At 51.4% G+C, this 19,722-nt stretch overlaps 1 gene segment (V, D, J or C); it reads left to right on the top strand.

Annotated features, from left to right (window-relative positions):
- Positions 1-213: 213 nt before the first annotated feature.
- Positions 214-19,189, top strand: LOC142310339 (Ig heavy chain C region-like). The segment is given in 7 exon segments: positions 214-256; positions 400-744; positions 3,234-3,554; positions 5,861-5,965; positions 16,143-16,500; positions 16,889-17,197; positions 18,096-19,189. Coding segments are annotated over 7 exon segments (1,816 nt in total).
- Positions 19,190-19,722: the final 533 nt, after the last annotated feature.

Raw genomic sequence — 19,722 nt, 5'->3', positions numbered from 1 at the left:
GGTATTTTAATATTAATTTGCAATGTCTACAGGCTGCACGGTGAGGGTGTGATTACTTTTACATGCTCCTACAGATGTAATATCCACATATGGTATTGTATACAGTTTTGCCGTGGATCCAGGCTGTGCCGCTGCTTCCTGTCTCCTCCCAGGAGCAGATTACAGGTGTCCAGAGTCCAGGTATGTGACTGCAGGGATCCTCCTGAGCAGCTTATGGCGAGGATCGTTGTCTTGGGCGTTCTGTGTTCACTGACAGGTGAGTATGAAGCTCAGGCCTCATGGTCAATATGGCCGGTCCCCTTGACTTCTTATGCCACCTGCAGTCATGGCCATCAGGACCTGGTGTAGAGATGAGGGTGACACGTAGTAAGAGACCCTCTCCTATGTACTCCCCTCCAGAATGCCTGGAAGTGACGACATCTGCACCGCAGCCTGTGGTCCTGGTGGATGGAGACATTTTACTCCATTGTCATTTCACCCTCCTGGAACTTATCAGAGTGGAAGATGTGGCTGTGAAGTGGACGGTGAGGGGCAGCGGTGGAGCGCTGAGACTGGTGTACACGTTTGATGGAGATAAAATCAATTCACTGCGACCGAAGAGCTCCATAGACCACCGACTCCTGGAGACGGGCAATGCCTCATTATACCTGCCCAACCTGACGCTGGAGGATGAAGGCGAGTACACCTGCACTGTGCTAATATCTCCAGAGGTTGGGGAAGCATCGCTGGTCCTTAGACTCGCAGGTGAGCAATGGCGGTACTCTGCATAATAGGTGTACATCTGTGACAATCAAAAAAGGGGGATCCTGCTGTCATAATATTTTTATCTCGTTGGGGGGGCTTCGAAATAGAGAAAAAAGAAAAATCCATCCCACCCTAATATAGGGTGGTGGTTCCAGTTGAGTCGAACATTTTTAATTTTTCTAGATGATTTCAGCTGTGAAGCCTGCAGAACTGTGAATTCAGCAGTAAAGGCTGTACTCCAGGATCAGCTGATGTGTACACTAAAGGGACCTATTCGTTATTGCATTTGCACCTTTTTTTCTTTTATTTTCAGTGGTTTTCATTTGCTTTTTATTCTTTTAATTTGCTTCTTTGTTTAGTCTATTTTGTGTTCGCCTGTCTTTTTTTATTTTCATCATTGTGGACGGGGATTGGGCTTTTTGAATGTTTTCAGCTGATTCATCAATTGGAATGTTTTTTTTTTTTTAAAAGTTGCATAATTTACATGAGACAATATATACACTGCTCAAAAAATTAATGAGAACACTCAAATAATACTTCCTAGATCTGAATGAATGAAATATTCTCATTGAATACTTTGTTCTGTACAAAGTTGAATGTGCTGACAACAAAATCACACAAAAATCATCAATGGAAATCAATGAAAATGTTTTAACCAATGGAGCATGGCAGTGCTCGCTCACCACTATCCGTTATAAGTGCCGAGCACCCGAGCATGGTAGTGCCCGCTCATCACTATCTGTTACAAGTGCCGAGCACCCGAGCATGGTAGTGCATGCTCATCACTATCCGTTATAAGTGCCGAGCACCCGAGCATGGTAGTGCTCGCTCATCACTATCTGTTACAAGTGCCGAGCACCCGAGCATGGTAGTGCTCGCTCATCACTATCTGTTATGAGTGCCGAGCACCCGAGCATGGTAGTGCCCGCTCATCACTATCCGTTACAAGTGCCGAGCACCCGAGCATGGTAGTGCCTGCTCATCACTATCCGTTACAAGTGCCGAGCACCCGAGCATGGTAGTGCCTGCTCATCACTATCCGTTACAAGTGCCGAGCACCCGAGCATGGTAGTGCATGCTCATCACTATCCGTTACAAGTGCCGAGCACCCGAGCATGGTAGTGCATGCTCATCACTATCCGTTACAAGTGCCGAGCACCCGAGCGTGGTAGTGCTTGCTCACCACTATCCGTTACAAGTGCCGAGCACCCGAGCATGGTAGTGCCTGCTCATCACTATCCGTTACAAGTGCCGAGCACCCGAGCATGGTAGTGCATGCTCATCACTATCCGTTACAAGTGCCGAGCACCCGAGCATGGTAGTGCCTGCTCATCACTATCCGTTACAAGTGCCGAGCACCCGAGCATGGTAGTGCATGCTCATCACTATCCGTTACAAGTGCCGAGCACCCGAGCGTGGTAGTGCTTGCTCACCACTATCCGTTACAAGTGCCGAGCACCCGAGCATGGTAGTGCTTGCTCACCACTATCCGTTATAAGTGCCGAGCACCCGAGCATGGTAGTGCTCGCTCATCACTATCTGTTACGAGTGCTGAGCACCCGAGCATGGTAGTGCCTGCTCATCACTATCCATTACAAGTGCCGAGCACCCGAGCATGGTAGTGCTCGCTCATCACTATCCGTTACAAGTGCCGAGCACCCGAGCATGGTAGTGCTTGCTCACCACTATCCGTTATAAGTGCCGAGCACCCGAGCATGGTAGTGCTCGCTCATCACTATCTGTTACGAGTGCTGAGCACCCGAGCATGGTAGTGCCTGCTCATCACTATCCATTACAAGTGCCGAACACCCGAGCATGGTAGTGCCTGCTCATCACTATCCGTTACAAGTGCCGAGCACCCGAGCATGGTAGTGCTTGCTCACCACTATCCGTTATAAGTGCCGAGCACCCGAGCATGGTAGTGCTCGCTCATCACTATCTGTTACGAGTGCTGAGCACCCGAGCATGGTAGTGCCTGCTCATCACTATCCATTACAAGTGCCGAGCACCCGAGCATGGTAGTGCTCGCTCATCACTAGCCGTTACGAGTACCGATCACCCGAACATGGTAGTGCCCGCTCGTCACTAGACATGATGCATCTTCAGCCAGCCATACACATTAGATTAATGTCAGCTTTAGCCACTGATTCTGAGGAGTCTGACTAATCATCTAACATGTATTGGGGTCTCCAAAATTTCCCTGGATGGCAGATATTGTGGAGAGAAAGATTGGGCATCTGGTTTTTAACATGCCCAGTTCTGTTGTCCTCAGGGGAGATAAGCTGCCACCAGAGAAGTCCGGCTGTCATTTATCCCCCAAATCCTATTGCGAACACATTTATCAGACATGTGTATGGGGAGGCTCAAGAGGAACAGCGAGCATTTGTTTGTGCAATATCTAATATGTAAGGCCAGCTTCAGGATTGAAGATTGTATCTAGGTATAACCTTAAACCACAGTATAACTTATATTCCCTGTATTGTGCACAGCGCAACCCACCGTCGGACTGCTCCCGGAGGACCCTCATGTGACCAGCGGAGAGATGAAGACCTTTATTTGTAAGCTCAGTCATTTTTATCCGCAAGATCTCGAGATAAAGTGGATAATGAAGAAGGAGAAAAGAGAAATGGTTCTTACTAAGGATATCTGCTCAGGGGTCCCGTTCCAGGGTGACAACGGGACCTTTACTGCCGACAGTCAGGTCTCCATACTGTTTACTGAGGAAGACGATGGCAGCGTGATCATGTGTGAGGTCAGACACCAGTCACTGCCTCAACCTCTGACAAGAGACACCGCCATCCACCTCACAGGTAAGTGTGACGTCACACAGTAATTCAATGTATCACAGGGATATGACAAGATGCACAGACTATGCTAATGGGGTTGTATGTATTTTTGGCTAAAAATCATATTTACAATAGGGTTTCATTAAAAAAAATTATCATTTGCCTTCTATCGTGTTGCATTGTCTATTGCTGGCTGCAGAATGAGTTAACTGAGGATCCATCAGTGAGCTTGTTCTGACGATCCAGTCGGAGAGTTTTTAACCCTTTTATCTTCTTGAATGCTGAGGGATATAAAGAGCCTGAAAAAGAAAAATGCAACAATTTTTAAGGAAACAGAGTTGCAAAAATGAATTTTAACCCCAAATACATGCATTTGAACAAAAACTGTCCCCAGAGGTGGACAGCCAAGCTCAGTTAATCTCATCAGCACCAACTGCCATCTCCTATTTCAGTAATGGGAAAGTCTTCACTGAATACAGATTTTTCCTCAGAAGTGAGAATATTGATAATGACTGATCAATCTTGGCAGAGGAAGAAGCAAATTTCTCTGATAAGATTTATTACAAAGTTGCATATTTTCATGTGTATTATTGATTTACGGAATAAAAATTAAAACAATGGTTACGCTTTAAATGTATTTTGTTGGGATTTTATGTGCACAAAGTAACGAGTATTTGTGAAGTGTAAAGAAAATGATAAATGGTTTTCTAACTATTCTAAAATCATAAATCTGAAAATTGTGATGTGCATTTGTATTCAGCCCCCTGTAGTCTGATACCATTAAATAAAATCCAGAGTGACTAATTGCCTCTAGAAGTCACCTAATTAGTAAATTAAGTTGTCCTTGTGTAATTCATTCTCACTCTAACTACAGCTGTTCTATGGAGGCCTCAGAGACTTGTATGAGAGCATTAGGGATCAAACAGCATAATGAAAACCAAGGAACACATTAGACAGGTCAGGGATAAAGTTATTGAGAAGAGTAACGCAGGGTTAGGTTATAAAAAAAAAAAAAAAAAATAGCCCAAGCTCTGAACATCTCACAGAGAACTGTCAATTCATAATGTAAAAATGGAAGTATGGCACAACTGCAAACCTACCAAGACATGGCCGTCACCTAACCTGACATCCAAAGCAAAAGAGAGCAATAATTAGAGAAGCAGCCAAGAGGCTCCTGGTCACTCTGGAGGAGCTGCAGAGATCCACAGCTCAGGTGGGAGAATCTGTCCACAGGACTATTAGTCATATACTCCACAAATCTGGCCTCTATGGGAAAATGGCAGGAAGAAAGCCATTGTTGAAAGAAAGCCATAAGAAGTCCTGTTTAAGGTTTTTAAAAATACATGTAGTGAATACAGAGAGCATGAGGAAGAAGGTGATCTGGTCATGGGACCACAATAGAACTTGTTAGGCTAAAATGCAAAACACCATGTGTGGGGGAAAACTAACACTGCATGTCACCCCTGAAAACACCATCCCCACCGTCACACATGGTGGTGGCAGCATCATGCTGTGGGGAGGCTTTTCTTCAGCAAGGGCAGGGAAGCTGGTCAGAATTGATGGGAAGATAAATAGAGCTAAATACAGAGCAATCCTGGAGGAAAACCTGTTAGAGGCTGCAAAAGACTTGAGACTGGGAAGGTTCACCTTCCAACAAGACAATGACCCTAAACAACCAGAGCTGCAATGAATGGTTTAGATCAAAGTATATTCAAGTGTGTGAATGTCACAGTCCAGACCTAAATCCCATTGGGAATCTGTGATAAGACCTGAAAATTGCTGATCACAGACGTCTCCCTCCAATCTCACGGAGCTAGAGCTAATTTCTTAATAACAATGGACAAACCTTTCATTCTCTAGCTGTATAACGCTGGTGGAGACAGACCCCAAAAGACACAGCAGTAATTCTTTTATTGTACCCACTTATATAGCGCTATACAGACGTAAGTACAGAGAAAGGTGGTCCTACGAAGGGGGATGAATACAAATGCAAGTCACAATTTTCAAATTTATGTTTTTAAAATTTTTAGAAATCCATGTATAATTTCCTTTACACTTCACAAATGCTTGCTGCTTAGTGTTGGCATATCACATAATATCCACATAAGATACATTCAGGTTTGTAGGTGTAACATGAAAATGTGTGGAAAAGTCCACGCGGTATGAATACTTTTGCAAGGCACTGTAATACTAAGTTTATGAAGCTGATGCAGCCTTACATTAATCTGCTGTGATGGCGCCAGCGAGACAGGTAAAAATGGCACAAATGTGAGATGACCTAGGACACGTCCGCCCGATGGGAAGTAACCGTGTGCTCTCTCTGTTGGCAGTGGTACCAGCGTCGGGCCGGACGGCGCTCACCGTCAGCGCAGTGCTCATGGCCACAGCCATCATCGTGACCACTGCAATTTTATACTGGAAATTTCTGGCCTCAGGTAATTTGTTATCCGGGTTATCAGCTGCAGACCCCAATATTATACTGAAGATACAGGATGTGGAGGCCATAATGATCCAAACTGGTAGAGCCCCCTGTAGTCATGTAGTCAATCTATTGCTTTCTGTTATCAGTCATCTCAGACTGAGCCAGCCTATTAACCCCTGATATCAGTCATTTCAGACCAGGTAGACACCTTGTGGAGGGTGAATGTGTGGCGCCCCTGACCTGGTCAGGCACCACTGAGTACTGCACCCATGCTGGGGACAGTACAATACAGGTAATCCAGAAGGCTGACTGGGGTGTGGAACACAGGCGCATAGTGATCAGGTCTCACACATGTACCCATGAGAGGACCCCTGGGGATCCCAGGAGGGGGCAAGCCTTCACCTTCACTGGAATAGTGGAGGGGGGTAGAGCCTCCATCTCCCCTCAAGGGGTGTGGTAAGAGAGTCTGGTTGCTAGGTGGCGTAGGCAAGAACAGGAGAGGAGGAGCAGTGAGTCAGTTAGAGCAGAGAACTCCATAGGGCTCAGTGAGGAGCAGACCTGTGGGGCTGTTGCTGTCTAACAGCGCCCGCGCAGTGGCTACAGACGGGGGAGAACGGTCAACTAGGAGTGCTGCCTGAAAGCCAGCTTCAGCTAGAGAGTGCACGGAGTGGGAAGTAAGGAGACTGCTAGAGAGCACCAGGCCCAACCGGGCGGCAGATCCCGAAGCGGGGATAGATTCAACTTTCTTCTGCTAAACCTGCCGGTGTGGGGCTCTTAAAGCCCACACCACAACACTACAAAAGCCGCAGCCACGTAACCGCAGTGAGGGCCCATAGGTCATAGGAGGCAAGAGGCTGGAGTGGCCTGGTCCGGGGAACAAGCACACGGCAAACAAGAAGGGGAGAGAGGCTTGGCGCATCTTCCCTGGGTGACCCCCATAGGGACTCAAAGTCGGGGTCACCCCAAACCACCAAGGGCTAAGGAAGGCGAGTCAGTAGTCACCCTCATAAAGTCAGCCTGAAGGATACCTGGTTCCCATCTGGTTCATCCCAGCTACGCCCGGGCTACTCACCCTGCCATCAAATGTGAGTAAAGCCCTTGAAAGACATTCCTGCCTGTGTGGTCATTCTGCGACTTGTGGTACTACAAACCTACACAGGGCCCTGGGGCTTGCCTCACTCTCAGGAGGCTACTACATCTAACTGCACACACCATCAGCCCCAGGCGACCCTCAACCTGCAGTGGCGGTCCCTACTGGCCGCAATTCTGAGAGTGGCGTCACGATCAAAACAGAAGATTTCCTACCAGTGACGGAGATCCAGCAACGTGGAGTCCCTGAAGGTAATGCACCGACACCGACACTACACCGGCGGGGCTTCACATCTGGCGTCACGAACAGGATAAGGACTAGACCTGTTCAGACAGGTGACCATGTGCCTGGGCGGTCCGCTTGAAAAATTGGAAGCGCCGCCATATTGCCACCATGAAAAGCGCGCTGAAAAACAACAGCAGCCCGCGCTGGGAGAAGTTACCGCCCACGAAGAGGTGTGGCTACCCAGAGATCCCCTGCAGAGTCCTGACCTCGCTGATGAAGAAAGCGGAAGCGTCCAGAGACGGCGGAGCAGAAGGGAAGCCAGCAGCTTGGTAGAGAAAATGGAGTCCAGACGCGGATACCCAGAACCAGGCACTGCTGCCTGGTGGTGCCGAGAGCTTGCCATCTTCTGCGACCGGCTGGAGGCCGGGATCGTGCGACGGCTCAGAGAAGAACGCACGGAGCTCCTGGAAATGGCTGCGGCGGTGCGGACCTATGAGGAGGGAGCCGCGCGGAGCCTGCCGGATCGAGCGGCGACGACGATTCAGACCCCGATGGGTGAGTCCGGTGTTGCCCCGGCTAGAACAAGAGCCCCGACCCTAGCTGCTGCGACCGCGATCCCAGAGGAGGCGCCCGATGCGGCGACGCTGAGTGAGGCCGCAGCCACGCTAGATGCGGCCCGCCAAGTCCAGGCCGCTGCAGCGATGCCCCGCCTGTCCCGCAGGGCTCCGACCACCACGGCAGTGCTCATCCGTGCTGCAGGTGTGACGCTGACCCAGGCTGCCACCCTACTGAACCCGGTCCGCCAAGACCCCAACGCAGCAGCGACGCTAGTCCGCGCCGCAAGTGATATGCTGAACCAGGCCGCAGCCCCGCCGGGTGCGGCCCGCCAAGCTCCGATCGATGCAGCGACGTCCAGCCCAGCCTGCACAGAGCCCCCTGCAACAGCGACACTGATCCAGGCCGCCGCCATGCCGGGCGCGGCCCGCCAAGACCAGGCCGCCGCCATGCCGGGCGCGGCCCGCCAAGACCAGGCCGCCGCCATGCCGGGCGCGGCCCGCCAAGACCAGGCCGCCGCCATGCCGGGCGCGGCCCGCCAAGACCAGGCCGCCGCCATGCCGGGCGCGGCCCGCCAAGACCAGGCCGCCGCCATGCCAGGCGCGGCCCGCCAAGACCAGGCCGCCGCCATGCCAGGCGCGGCCCGCCAAGACCAGGCCGCCGCCATGCCAGGCGCGGCCCGCCAAGACCAGGCCGCCGCCATACAGGGCGCGGCCCGCCAAGAGATTGCATCACTATTTTCCCCGGCCTGCAAGGCCAGAGCAGACACCGCTCCCCAGTCCACAGAGGTCCCTGCTAGAAAGACCCTGATAGGAGAGGATCCTGAATACTGGAAGCTGAAGGCTGACCTAGAGGCCCAGTTCCCACAAGAGATGGTGGATCGGTACCTGCTCCCTCCGTATACCCCCAAGGAGATTCAGACAACTCCTGCAGCTGCGCCAGAGAGTCCACCGCCCAGACCAGCGGAAGCAAGCCCATCCCCAGCACTGCCACCAAAGGAGTGCAGCGAAGAACTAAGGGGGAGAGGAGGCCAGGAAGCTGAGGAGCTGACTCCGGAGCCAACCGCAGCAGACCCCTACCCAGAGCCGGAGATGCTGCCCTATTCCCGCTGGGAGGAGGAAGACTTGACACCGTCTGCAGACGAAGATCAACCTAAAGACCTCACCTGGAAGCCTGCAAGCATGAATCCAGCCCGCAAGACACGGCGCAGCAGAACACAGGTTGCTCCAACACCGCAGTCTCCAGAGCAGAGGGAAGTCACGGTCAGAGACCTGGAGGAGAAAAGGTGCCTAAGAAGGTCCAAAGCCCAGGCTAGAGGACCCCTTTACAGAGGAATAGTAGAGGACTTCAACCTGAAAAGCGGATACGGCTTCATTGTAGTAAAAGGAATAAAAGAGGGCATATTTGTAAATCGAAGAGATGTTCAAGCCCACCTGCCCAGAGGACATTCAGGCAGAAATTTGAAAGTTGGGGACTTAGTACAGTTCACCTTACATCAAGGAGAAAGGGGCTACTATGCCTTAGACGTAGCACCATGTCCCAGACAAGAAAGACAAGAACGACAAGAAAGACAAGAAAGACAAGAAAGACAAGAAAGAAAAGACAGAGATAAAGAAACAGATACAGAAAAAGAAACAGACGAAGACCAAGAAAGGAAAGATAAAGATCCTACAGATGCAACAACCACAGACAAAGATCCTACAGATGAGACAACCACGGACGACGACGGAGAGCAAGAAAGTCACAGGTGCCAGTGCCCAACATGCCCACGCCCTGGTGAAAAAGAGGAGTAAAGTAAAGGAAAGTAAGAAGTTACTGTTTTGACCAGTTTTGACAAGTTTTGTTTGCAACGTTTAAGAAATGCGCCCACAAAAACTATTGTGAGAAAACCATAAACCTTAAGGCTATGAACTGGCTATAGCCACAAACTCTCGCAGTGTAAATAGTTACACCAGTGGCACCACCACCAGGGCCAGCCTGTTTAGGGGCTTGGCTCGTCTGCAACCAGGGGGGCCCGTCCGTAGAAAAGGGCCTTGGCTCACCTGCGACCAGAGAGCACGCCTGTTTATGGGGCCTTGGCTCACCACCACAAAGAGGGTACCTGGCCAGCACCAGCTGTGGAGGCCGCCTCTGCATCCTGCCAGAAGAGGCTGACGGCGCGGATCCACCAGGCCAGGTATACCCTGAAACCACCAGCCCATGAAAGCCGCCTCTACATCCTGCCAGAAGTGGCTGAAGTCGCGGCCAACGGGAGAGGAAGATTGGAGGAAAGGTCTGGGGAAACGGATGGCCCAGACCTGGTTACCAACAGGACCGGTGACCTGCCTCCTGAGAGGGTTTTGGGTGGGTTAACGGACTTGTGGGTGGAGGGTGGTGATGTCTGATACCTGGTGGTTTTAAAAATGTTTTACATGTTTTAATGTTTTATGCATTTTAAAATGTTGTCTTGCAGCCCGAGGACGTGCTGGTGATAACTAAGGGGGAATGTGGCGCCCCTGACCTGGTCAGGCACCACTGAGTACTGCACCCATGCTGGGGACAGTACAATACAGGTAATCCAGAAGGCTGACTGGGGTGTGGAACACAGGCGCATAGTGATCAGGTCTCACACATGTACCCATGAGAGGACCCCTGGGGATCCCAGGAGGGGGCAAGCCTTCACCTTCACTGGAATAGTGGAGGGGGTAGAGCCTCCATCTCCCCTCAAGGGGTGTGGTAAGAGAGTCTGGTTGCTAGGTGGCGTAGGCAAGAACAGGAGAGGAGGAGCAGTGAGTCAGTTAGAGCAGAGAACTCCATAGGGCTCAGTGAGGAGCAGACCTGTGGGGCTGTTGCTGTCTAACAGCGCCCGCGCAGTGGCTACAGACGGGGGAGAACGGTCAACTAGGAGTGCTGCCTGAAAGCCAGCTTCAGCTAGAGAGTGCACGGAGTGGGAAGTAAGGAGACTGCTAGAGAGCACCAGGCCCAACCGGGCGGCAGATCCCGAAGCGGGGATAGATTCAACTTTCTTCTGCTAAACCTGCCGGTGTGGGGCTCTTAAAGCCCACACCACAACACTACAAAAGCCGCAGCCACGTAACCGCAGTGAGGGCCCATAGGTCATAGGAGGCAAGAGGCTGGAGTGGCCTGGTCCGGGGAACAAGCACACGGCAAACAAGAAGGGGAGAGAGGCTTGGCGCATCTTCCCTGGGTGACCCCCATAGGGACTCAAAGTCGGGGTCACCCCAAACCACCAAGGGCTAAGGAAGGCGAGTCAGTAGTCACCCTCATAAAGTCAGCCTGAAGGATACCTGGTTCCCATCTGGTTCATCCCAGCTACGCCCGGGCTACTCACCCTGCCATCAAATGTGAGTAAAGCCCTTGAAAGACATTCCTGCCTGTGTGGTCATTCTGCGACTTGTGGTACTACAAACCTACACAGGGCCCTGGGGCTTGCCTCACTCTCAGGAGGCTACTACATCTAACTGCACACACCATCAGCCCCAGGCGACCCTCAACCTGCAGTGGCGGTCCCTACTGGCCGCAATTCTGAGAGTGGCGTCACGATCAAAACAGAAGATTTCCTACCAGTGACGGAGATCCAGCAACGTGGAGTCCCTGAAGGTAATGCACCGACACCGACACTACACCGGCGGGGCTTCACATCTGGCGTCACGAACAGGATAAGGACTAGACCTGTTCAGACAGGTGACCATGTGCCTGGGCGGTCCGCTTGAAAAATTGGAAGCGCCGCCATATTGCCACCATGAAAAGCGCGCTGAAAAACAACAGCAGCCCGCGCTGGGAGAAGTTACCGCCCACGAAGAGGTGTGGCTACCCAGAGATCCCCTGCAGAGTCCTGACCTCGCTGATGAAGAAAGCGGAAGCGTCCAGAGACGGCGGAGCAGAAGGGAAGCCAGCAGCTTGGTAGAGAAAATGGAGTCCAGACGCGGATACCCAGAACCAGGCACTGCTGCCTGGTGGTGCCGAGAGCTTGCCATCTTCTGCGACCGGCTGGAGGCCGGGATCGTGCGACGGCTCAGAGAAGAACGCACGGAGCTCCTGGAAATGGCTGCGGCGGTGCGGACCTATGAGGAGGGAGCCGCGCGGAGCCTGCCGGATCGAGCGGCGACGACGATTCAGACCCCGATGGGTGAGTCCGGTGTTGCCCCGGCTAGAACAAGAGCCCCGACCCTAGCTGCTGCGACCGCGATCCCAGAGGAGGCGCCCGATGCGGCGACGCTGAGTGAGGCCGCAGCCACGCTAGATGCGGCCCGCCAAGTCCAGGCCGCTGCAGCGATGCCCCGCCTGTCCCGCAGGGCTCCGACCACCACGGCAGTGCTCATCCGTGCTGCAGGTGTGACGCTGACCCAGGCTGCCACCCTACTGAACCCGGTCCGCCAAGACCCCAACGCAGCAGCGACGCTAGTCCGCGCCGCAAGTGATATGCTGAACCAGGCCGCAGCCCCGCCGGGTGCGGCCCGCCAAGCTCCGATCGATGCAGCGACGTCCAGCCCAGCCTGCACAGAGCCCCCTGCAACAGCGACACTGATCCAGGCCGCCGCCATGCCGGGCGCGGCCCGCCAAGACCAGGCCGCCGCCATGCGGGCGCGGCCCGCCAAGACCAGGCCGCCGCCATGCCGGGCGCGGCCCGCCAAGACCAGGCCGCCGCCATGCCGGGCGCGGCCCGCCAAGACCAGGCCGCCGCCATGCCGGGCGCGGCCCGCCAAGACCAGGCCGCCGCCATGCCGGGCGCGGCCCGCCAAGACCAGGCCGCCGCCATGCCAGGCGCGGCCCGCCAAGACCAGGCCGCCGCCATGCCAGGCGCGGCCCGCCAAGACCAGGCCGCCGCCATGCCAGGCGCGGCCCGCCAAGACCAGGCCGCCGCCATACAGGGCGCGGCCCGCCAAGAGATTGCATCACTATTTTCCCCGGCCTGCAAGGCCAGAGCAGACACCGCTCCCCAGTCCACAGAGGTCCCTGCTAGAAAGACCCTGATAGGAGAGGATCCTGAATACTGGAAGCTGAAGGCTGACCTAGAGGCCCAGTTCCCACAAGAGATGGTGGATCGGTACCTGCTCCCTCCGTATACCCCCAAGGAGATTCAGACAACTCCTGCAGCTGCGCCAGAGAGTCCACCGCCCAGACCAGCGGAAGCAAGCCCATCCCCAGCACTGCCACCAAAGGAGTGCAGCGAAGAACTAAGGGGGAGAGGAGGCCAGGAAGCTGAGGAGCTGACTCCGGAGCCAACCGCAGCAGACCCCTACCCAGAGCCGGAGATGCTGCCCTATTCCCGCTGGGAGGAGGAAGACTTGACACCGTCTGCAGACGAAGATCAACCTAAAGACCTCACCTGGAAGCCTGCAAGCATGAATCCAGCCCGCAAGACACGGCGCAGCAGAACACAGGTTGCTCCAACACCGCAGTCTCCAGAGCAGAGGGAAGTCACGGTCAGAGACCTGGAGGAGAAAAGGTGCCTAAGAAGGTCCAAAGCCCAGGCTAGAGGACCCCTTTACAGAGGAATAGTAGAGGACTTCAACCTGAAAAGCGGATACGGCTTCATTGTAGTAAAAGGAATAAAAGAGGGCATATTTGTAAATCGAAGAGATGTTCAAGCCCACCTGCCCAGAGGACATTCAGGCAGAAATTTGAAAGTTGGGGACTTAGTACAGTTCACCTTACATCAAGGAGAAAGGGGCTACTATGCCTTAGACGTAGCACCATGTCCCAGACAAGAAAGACAAGAACGACAAGAAAGACAAGAAAGACAAGAAAGACAAGAAAGACAAGAAAGAAAAGACAGAGATAAAGAAACAGATACAGAAAAAGAAACAGACGAAGACCAAGAAAGGAAAGATAAAGATCCTACAGATGCAACAACCACAGACAAAGATCCTACAGATGAGACAACCACGGACGACGACGGAGAGCAAGAAAGTCACAGGTGCCAGTGCCCAACATGCCCACGCCCTGGTGAAAAAGAGGAGTAAAGTAAAGGAAAGTAAGAAGTTACTGTTTTGACCAGTTTTGACAAGTTTTGTTTGCAACGTTTAAGAAATGCGCCCACAAAAACTATTGTGAGAAAACCATAAACCTTAAGGCTATGAACTGGCTATAGCCACAAACTCTCGCAGTGTAAATAGTTACACCAGTGGCACCACCACCAGGGCCAGCCTGTTTAGGGGCTTGGCTCGTCTGCAACCAGGGGGGCCCGTCCGTAGAAAAGGGCCTTGGCTCACCTGCGACCAGAGAGCACGCCTGTTTATGGGGCCTTGGCTCACCACCACAAAGAGGGTACCTGGCCAGCACCAGCTGTGGAGGCCGCCTCTGCATCCTGCCAGAAGAGGCTGACGGCGCGGATCCACCAGGCCAGGTATACCCTGAAACCACCAGCCCATGAAAGCCGCCTCTACATCCTGCCAGAAGTGGCTGAAGTCGCGGCCAACGGGAGAGGAAGATTGGAGGAAAGGTCTGGGGAAACGGATGGCCCAGACCTGGTTACCAACAGGACCGGTGACCTGCCTCCTGAGAGGGTTTTGGGTGGGTTAACGGACTTGTGGGTGGAGGGTGGTGATGTCTGATACCTGGTGGTTTTAAAAATGTTTTACATGTTTTAATGTTTTATGCATTTTAAAATGTTGTCTTGCAGCCCGAGGACGTGCTGGTGATAACTAAGGGGGAATGTGGCGCCCCTGACCTGGTCAGGCACCACTGAGTACTGCACCCATGCTGGGGACAGTACAATACAGGTAATCCAGAAGGCTGACTGGGGTGTGGAACACAGGCGCATAGTGATCAGGTCTCACACATGTACCCATGAGAGGACCCCTGGGGATCCCAGGAGGGGGCAAGCCTTCACCTTCACTGGAATAGTGGAGGGGGTAGAGCCTCCATCTCCCCTCAAGGGGTGTGGTAAGAGAGTCTGGTTGCTAGGTGGCGTAGGCAAGAACAGGAGAGGAGGAGCAGTGAGTCAGTTAGAGCAGAGAACTCCATAGGGCTCAGTGAGGAGCAGACCTGTGGGGCTGTTGCTGTCTAACAGCGCCCGCGCAGTGGCTACAGACGGGGGAGAACGGTCAACTAGGAGTGCTGCCTGAAAGCCAGCTTCAGCTAGAGAGTGCACGGAGTGGGAAGTAAGGAGACTGCTAGAGAGCACCAGGCCCAACCGGGCGGCAGATCCCGAAGCGGGGATAGATTCAACTTTCTTCTGCTAAACCTGCCGGTGTGGGGCTCTTAAAGCCCACACCACAACACTACAAAAGCCGCAGCCACGTAACCGCAGTGAGGGCCCATAGGTCATAGGAGGCAAGAGGCTGGAGTGGCCTGGTCCGGGGAACAAGCACACGGCAAACAAGAAGGGGAGAGAGGCTTGGCGCATCTTCCCTGGGTGACCCCCATAGGGACTCAAAGTCGGGGTCACCCCAAACCACCAAGGGCTAAGGAAGGCGAGTCAGTAGTCACCCTCATAAAGTCAGCCTGAAGGATACCTGGTTCCCATCTGGTTCATCCCAGCTACGCCCGGGCTACTCACCCTGCCATCAAATGTGAGTAAAGCCCTTGAAAGACATTCCTGCCTGTGTGGTCATTCTGCGACTTGTGGTACTACAAACCTACACAGGGCCCTGGGGCTTGCCTCACTCTCAGGAGGCTACTACATCTAACTGCACACACCATCAGCCCCAGGCGACCCTCAACCTGCAGTGGCGGTCCCTACTGGCCGCAATTCTGAGAGTGGCGTCACGATCAAAACAGAAGATTTCCTACCAGTGACGGAGATCCAGCAACGTGGAGTCCCTGAAGGTAATGCACCGACACCGACACTACACCGGCGGGGCTTCACAAATGCACCTATTTTTCTCTGTTATCATGCATTTCAATGCTGTGTGGCAGGTAATTGCACCCATTGTTCTCTGTTATCAGTCATTTCAGACCAGGTAGACACTGTAATGTGGGTGAATGCAACTATTGTTCTCTGTTATCAGCCATTTCAACACTGTATGGCAGATAAATGCACCCATTGTTCTCTGTTATTAGCCATTTCAGACCAGGTAGGCACTGTATGGCAGGTATATGCTTCTATTTTCTATCAGCCATTTTGATGCTGTATGGTGGCTAAATGCACCCATTGTTCTATGTTATCAGCCATTAAGTTGAAGCTGTAGGGCAGGTGAATATAGCTTTTGTTCTCAGTTATCAGCCATGTCATCCATGGGTGTTGCTAATTGTAAACGTCTTCAGTAGGACAAGTCTCTTCTCTGTAATCTCTGGATCTGGCTGGAGATTGGAGATAGTGTATCATACATTACTGATCCGCTTCCCCCCCCCCCCCCCCCCCCCCCCCCCGCAGTGACTCCAAAGGTTTCTGTGATTATCCTGCAGGAGCTGAACCTGGCGGGTGAGGAGATGGTCGCCATATGTAACATCAACGGTTTCAGGCCTAAAGCTGTGGACATTTGCTGGTACATGGAAAAGAGCGACCAAGTGGCGGGAAATGGGGGAAGCACAGATGACCCCCTGCTGCAGGCCACCGATATTACCAGACACGCAACGCACCTGGTCAGCAAACATGGCAGCCTGTTTAATGCCACCTCCCGGCTGTCATACACCCCCGTCAGTCCAGGATGACAGCGCCAGGCTAGTGTGTGCGGTGCGGCACAAGGCCCTGGGCGCTGCGGCCAGACAGGAGAGCCACGTTAATGTAGCAGGTAGGTGCGGAGGCGTCAGTGCTGTACTGCCCACGTACTATAATCTCACCCGGGCTCCTGATTAGTCGGCCTGTGCGAACTCCTAGGTTATGTGCACATGGCGTCTATATCAGGAAAACCGTTCAAACGAATGACATTATGCATGGCGATGAAAAAATGACTTGCTATGCACATGCTCACGCCTTTGTTACTTCTTATAAGCACTCCTTAGTGGCCACTGAGCAGGAGTGTTCAGATTTGGAGAATTTGGACAGTTTCCGCTCAATTTCTGCTCCAAAAATGTATTTAATTTCCTTGATAATAAATGTTTCCGTGTACTGACAGTAAGCAGAGCTCTTGAAAATGGTGGAGATAAAAGAAAAAATATAGATCTATTTCTTTTGTTTAGCGCGCCCCAAGAAGAGTTACATAACGAGCTGGCCGCAGGACCCCAGGATGGGAGGCAAACTGACCCTGAGCTGCATTGTGGAAAGGTTTTATCCAAAACCTATAAAAATAACATGGCTGAGGAACGGCCAAGTCCAGAGCGGAGCCACGCAGTTCGGGCCGTTCCCCTGTGAAGACGATTATTACAGCGTCTGGAGCCAGATAGATCTGACCGTGACTGAGGAGGAGGTCGGGGTGATGTATACCTGTCAGATCAATCACATCAGCCTGCGGGGCATAGAGGAACTGTCCTACGAAGTCAACGCACAAGGTATTAGAGTAAGGGAGTGACGGATTGTTAGATTTTACGGATTATTGGACGTCAGTTTTAAGGGAATAAGTTATCAGCCGGCCACAGGATAAGTGATAACATGGTTTCCAAGTGCTGGGACCTGCAAAGATCGGCAGGACAGGACGCTTTTATCCCCATTAGGATGGAGGGGCAGTGCGCATGTTTGACCTCGGCTCCATTCATTCCCCAGTGCTGCGCTCTTCGTTTTCCCAACAGCCCCATAATGAATGGTCAGGCATTCGAAATTACATAGTTACATAGGTTGAAAAAAAAAAGACCTAGCTCCATCTAGTTCAACCTTCCTCCACCAATTATACATTTCGGCACTAAATCATCTATAAGCAACAATGTGTGTACTGAGGAAATCATCCAGCCCTTTCCACCGTTACTACCTCTTGTGGTCGGCATTCCACAGTCTGACTGCTCTAACTGTAAAGAACCCTTTCCTATTTAGCTGCCGGAATCACCTTTCTTCCACTCGCAGCGAGTGCCCCCAGGTCCTTAGTATTGTCTTTGGATGGAATAAGTCATGGGCCAGTCCTTTATATTGACCACACATGTATTTATACATATAAATGAGATCTCTTCTGAGACGTCTTTTTTCTAAGCTACACAAATTCAACCGCTCATCATTTGGGAGGGCTTCCATTCCTTCCCTCCTGCTCGCCCATTTTTTAACTGGGATAAAGTTTCCTGTCAAGGATACAAATTTCTTGATCTTCCAATTGGTACAGTTCTCTGTGTTCAGACACCACTGATCAGCAAGTTATCACCTATCCTGGACAACCCTTTTAAATGTCAATGTAACTGTCGTTCCCTGTGTTTGATCATGACTTGAGACCTCCATTAATAATTTTCATTGTGTCCCCCCCCCCAGGAACACCCCCAGAGGTGCAGTTTATCTCTGCTGATCCTGTGACACCCATCATCGGAAAAGAACTGCTCCTCAGCTGCAGGATTAATAACTTCTTTCCCAGAGATATAATGGTGGACTGGTCCAAAGATGGCGTCAGGCTGGAGGCAGGTGTCTGTCATTCTCTGTGTGTCACCACCACCAGTGGTGTCCATTCAATGTGGAGTTTCTTGACGATTACACCGGCAGCTGAGGATGATGGGGCTGTCTTCACATGTTCAGTGCAGCACACGGCTCTGAAGCATCCCGAGGAGCGGACGTACACCCTGAGCGTCCCAGCACAGAATCACAGCATATAAATTTGTCAGTCATTGTTTTTTAACTTTTAGGGCCTGTGCACACTTTGCAGATTTCACTCATAGGAATGAGTGGGGAGAAATCTGCATCAAAAACAAGAGGAAAAAAAAACGTATAAAAAATTTACGCACCGATTTTTCTGCCAAGAGATTCAGAAATGGTGCAGATATTTCTGCATCAAATACTCAATGTGTGCACAGAGCCTTAAGGAACTTTTTAATTTTTTTTATATTTGAGATAATAAAGTATCAGATTCTTATTATCGGACAGTAACGTGTGATATCCCACTGCCAGGAAGCAGATGATGACTTCTTAGACTGACGAATCCCAGGGTTAGGGCTCCTTCACACTTCGGAGTTTTTCAAGGTGCCTATGGGGTCAGTCACATGTCCGTGATTTTTTGCACACCAAGAGGTCTGCGAAAAACCACAGAAACAGGTCTGATTTTGATCTGAGGATCGGATAAAAATCGGCAATTGAAGCCAATAGGTCTGTGAAAAAAATCGGACTGCACTCGGGTGACATCAGAGTGTGGTCTGATTTTGACAGACAGTCAGCTAGCGGGGAGAAACTTTTTTTTTTTTTTAATTTCTCCATGTATGAAAAACATCGGATGACACTCGGACCAAACTCTGATGAGCATCTGATCAGAATAATTGGTCTGAGTTCTTGTACGTGGAGAAATCAGACCTGTGGGTGCGAGTGAGCCCTTAGATGACTTTCATACACTCAGCAATTTCACCAAAATGCCACATTTTTCTTTGCGCTCACAACAATTTTTGTTTTGCATTTTTTGTATATTTCTATGAAGTGTGTAGTGCCTTAATACATCTACTATGCTCTCGATTTATCATTCTTTTTGCATTTTTTTTTTGGGGGGGGGGGGGGTAAAAATTTGAATTTTCTGCATTTTTTTGCAAAATTTCATTATGGATTTTTACCCATTTATACTCTAGTTTTCTTCATTCCCTGTCATCTTTGTACTTTGCTCAAGAAAATGTATGTGGTTTTCATTATACAGATGTTTTCGCAAATACGCGTTTCGGGCAAAGCACTTAGTCTTGACTTGATTTTTTCATGTTTTAAACGGATTCAATAAAAGTGTGACTTTTATTTGCGGATGCTGGATACAAATCTTTTTTGCCTTATCCATGGATCCAGGAACCGGCCTGTAGTTCCGAGCACCGCAGCTGCATTATACTGAGCAATTAGTCGGAGCTATCTGAACTTCACTTGTTGAAAATTAACCTTTTGCACAACTTGCTGTTCTTTAATAAGGAACTTAATGGAAAAA

This window comes from Anomaloglossus baeobatrachus, chromosome 5 (assembly GCF_048569485.1).
Source record: "Anomaloglossus baeobatrachus isolate aAnoBae1 chromosome 5, aAnoBae1.hap1, whole genome shotgun sequence".
NCBI lineage: Eukaryota > Metazoa > Chordata > Amphibia > Anura > Aromobatidae > Anomaloglossus > Anomaloglossus baeobatrachus.
The sequence above is the reverse complement of the archived record's forward strand: the minus strand, read 5'-3'. Positions and strand labels throughout refer to the sequence as shown.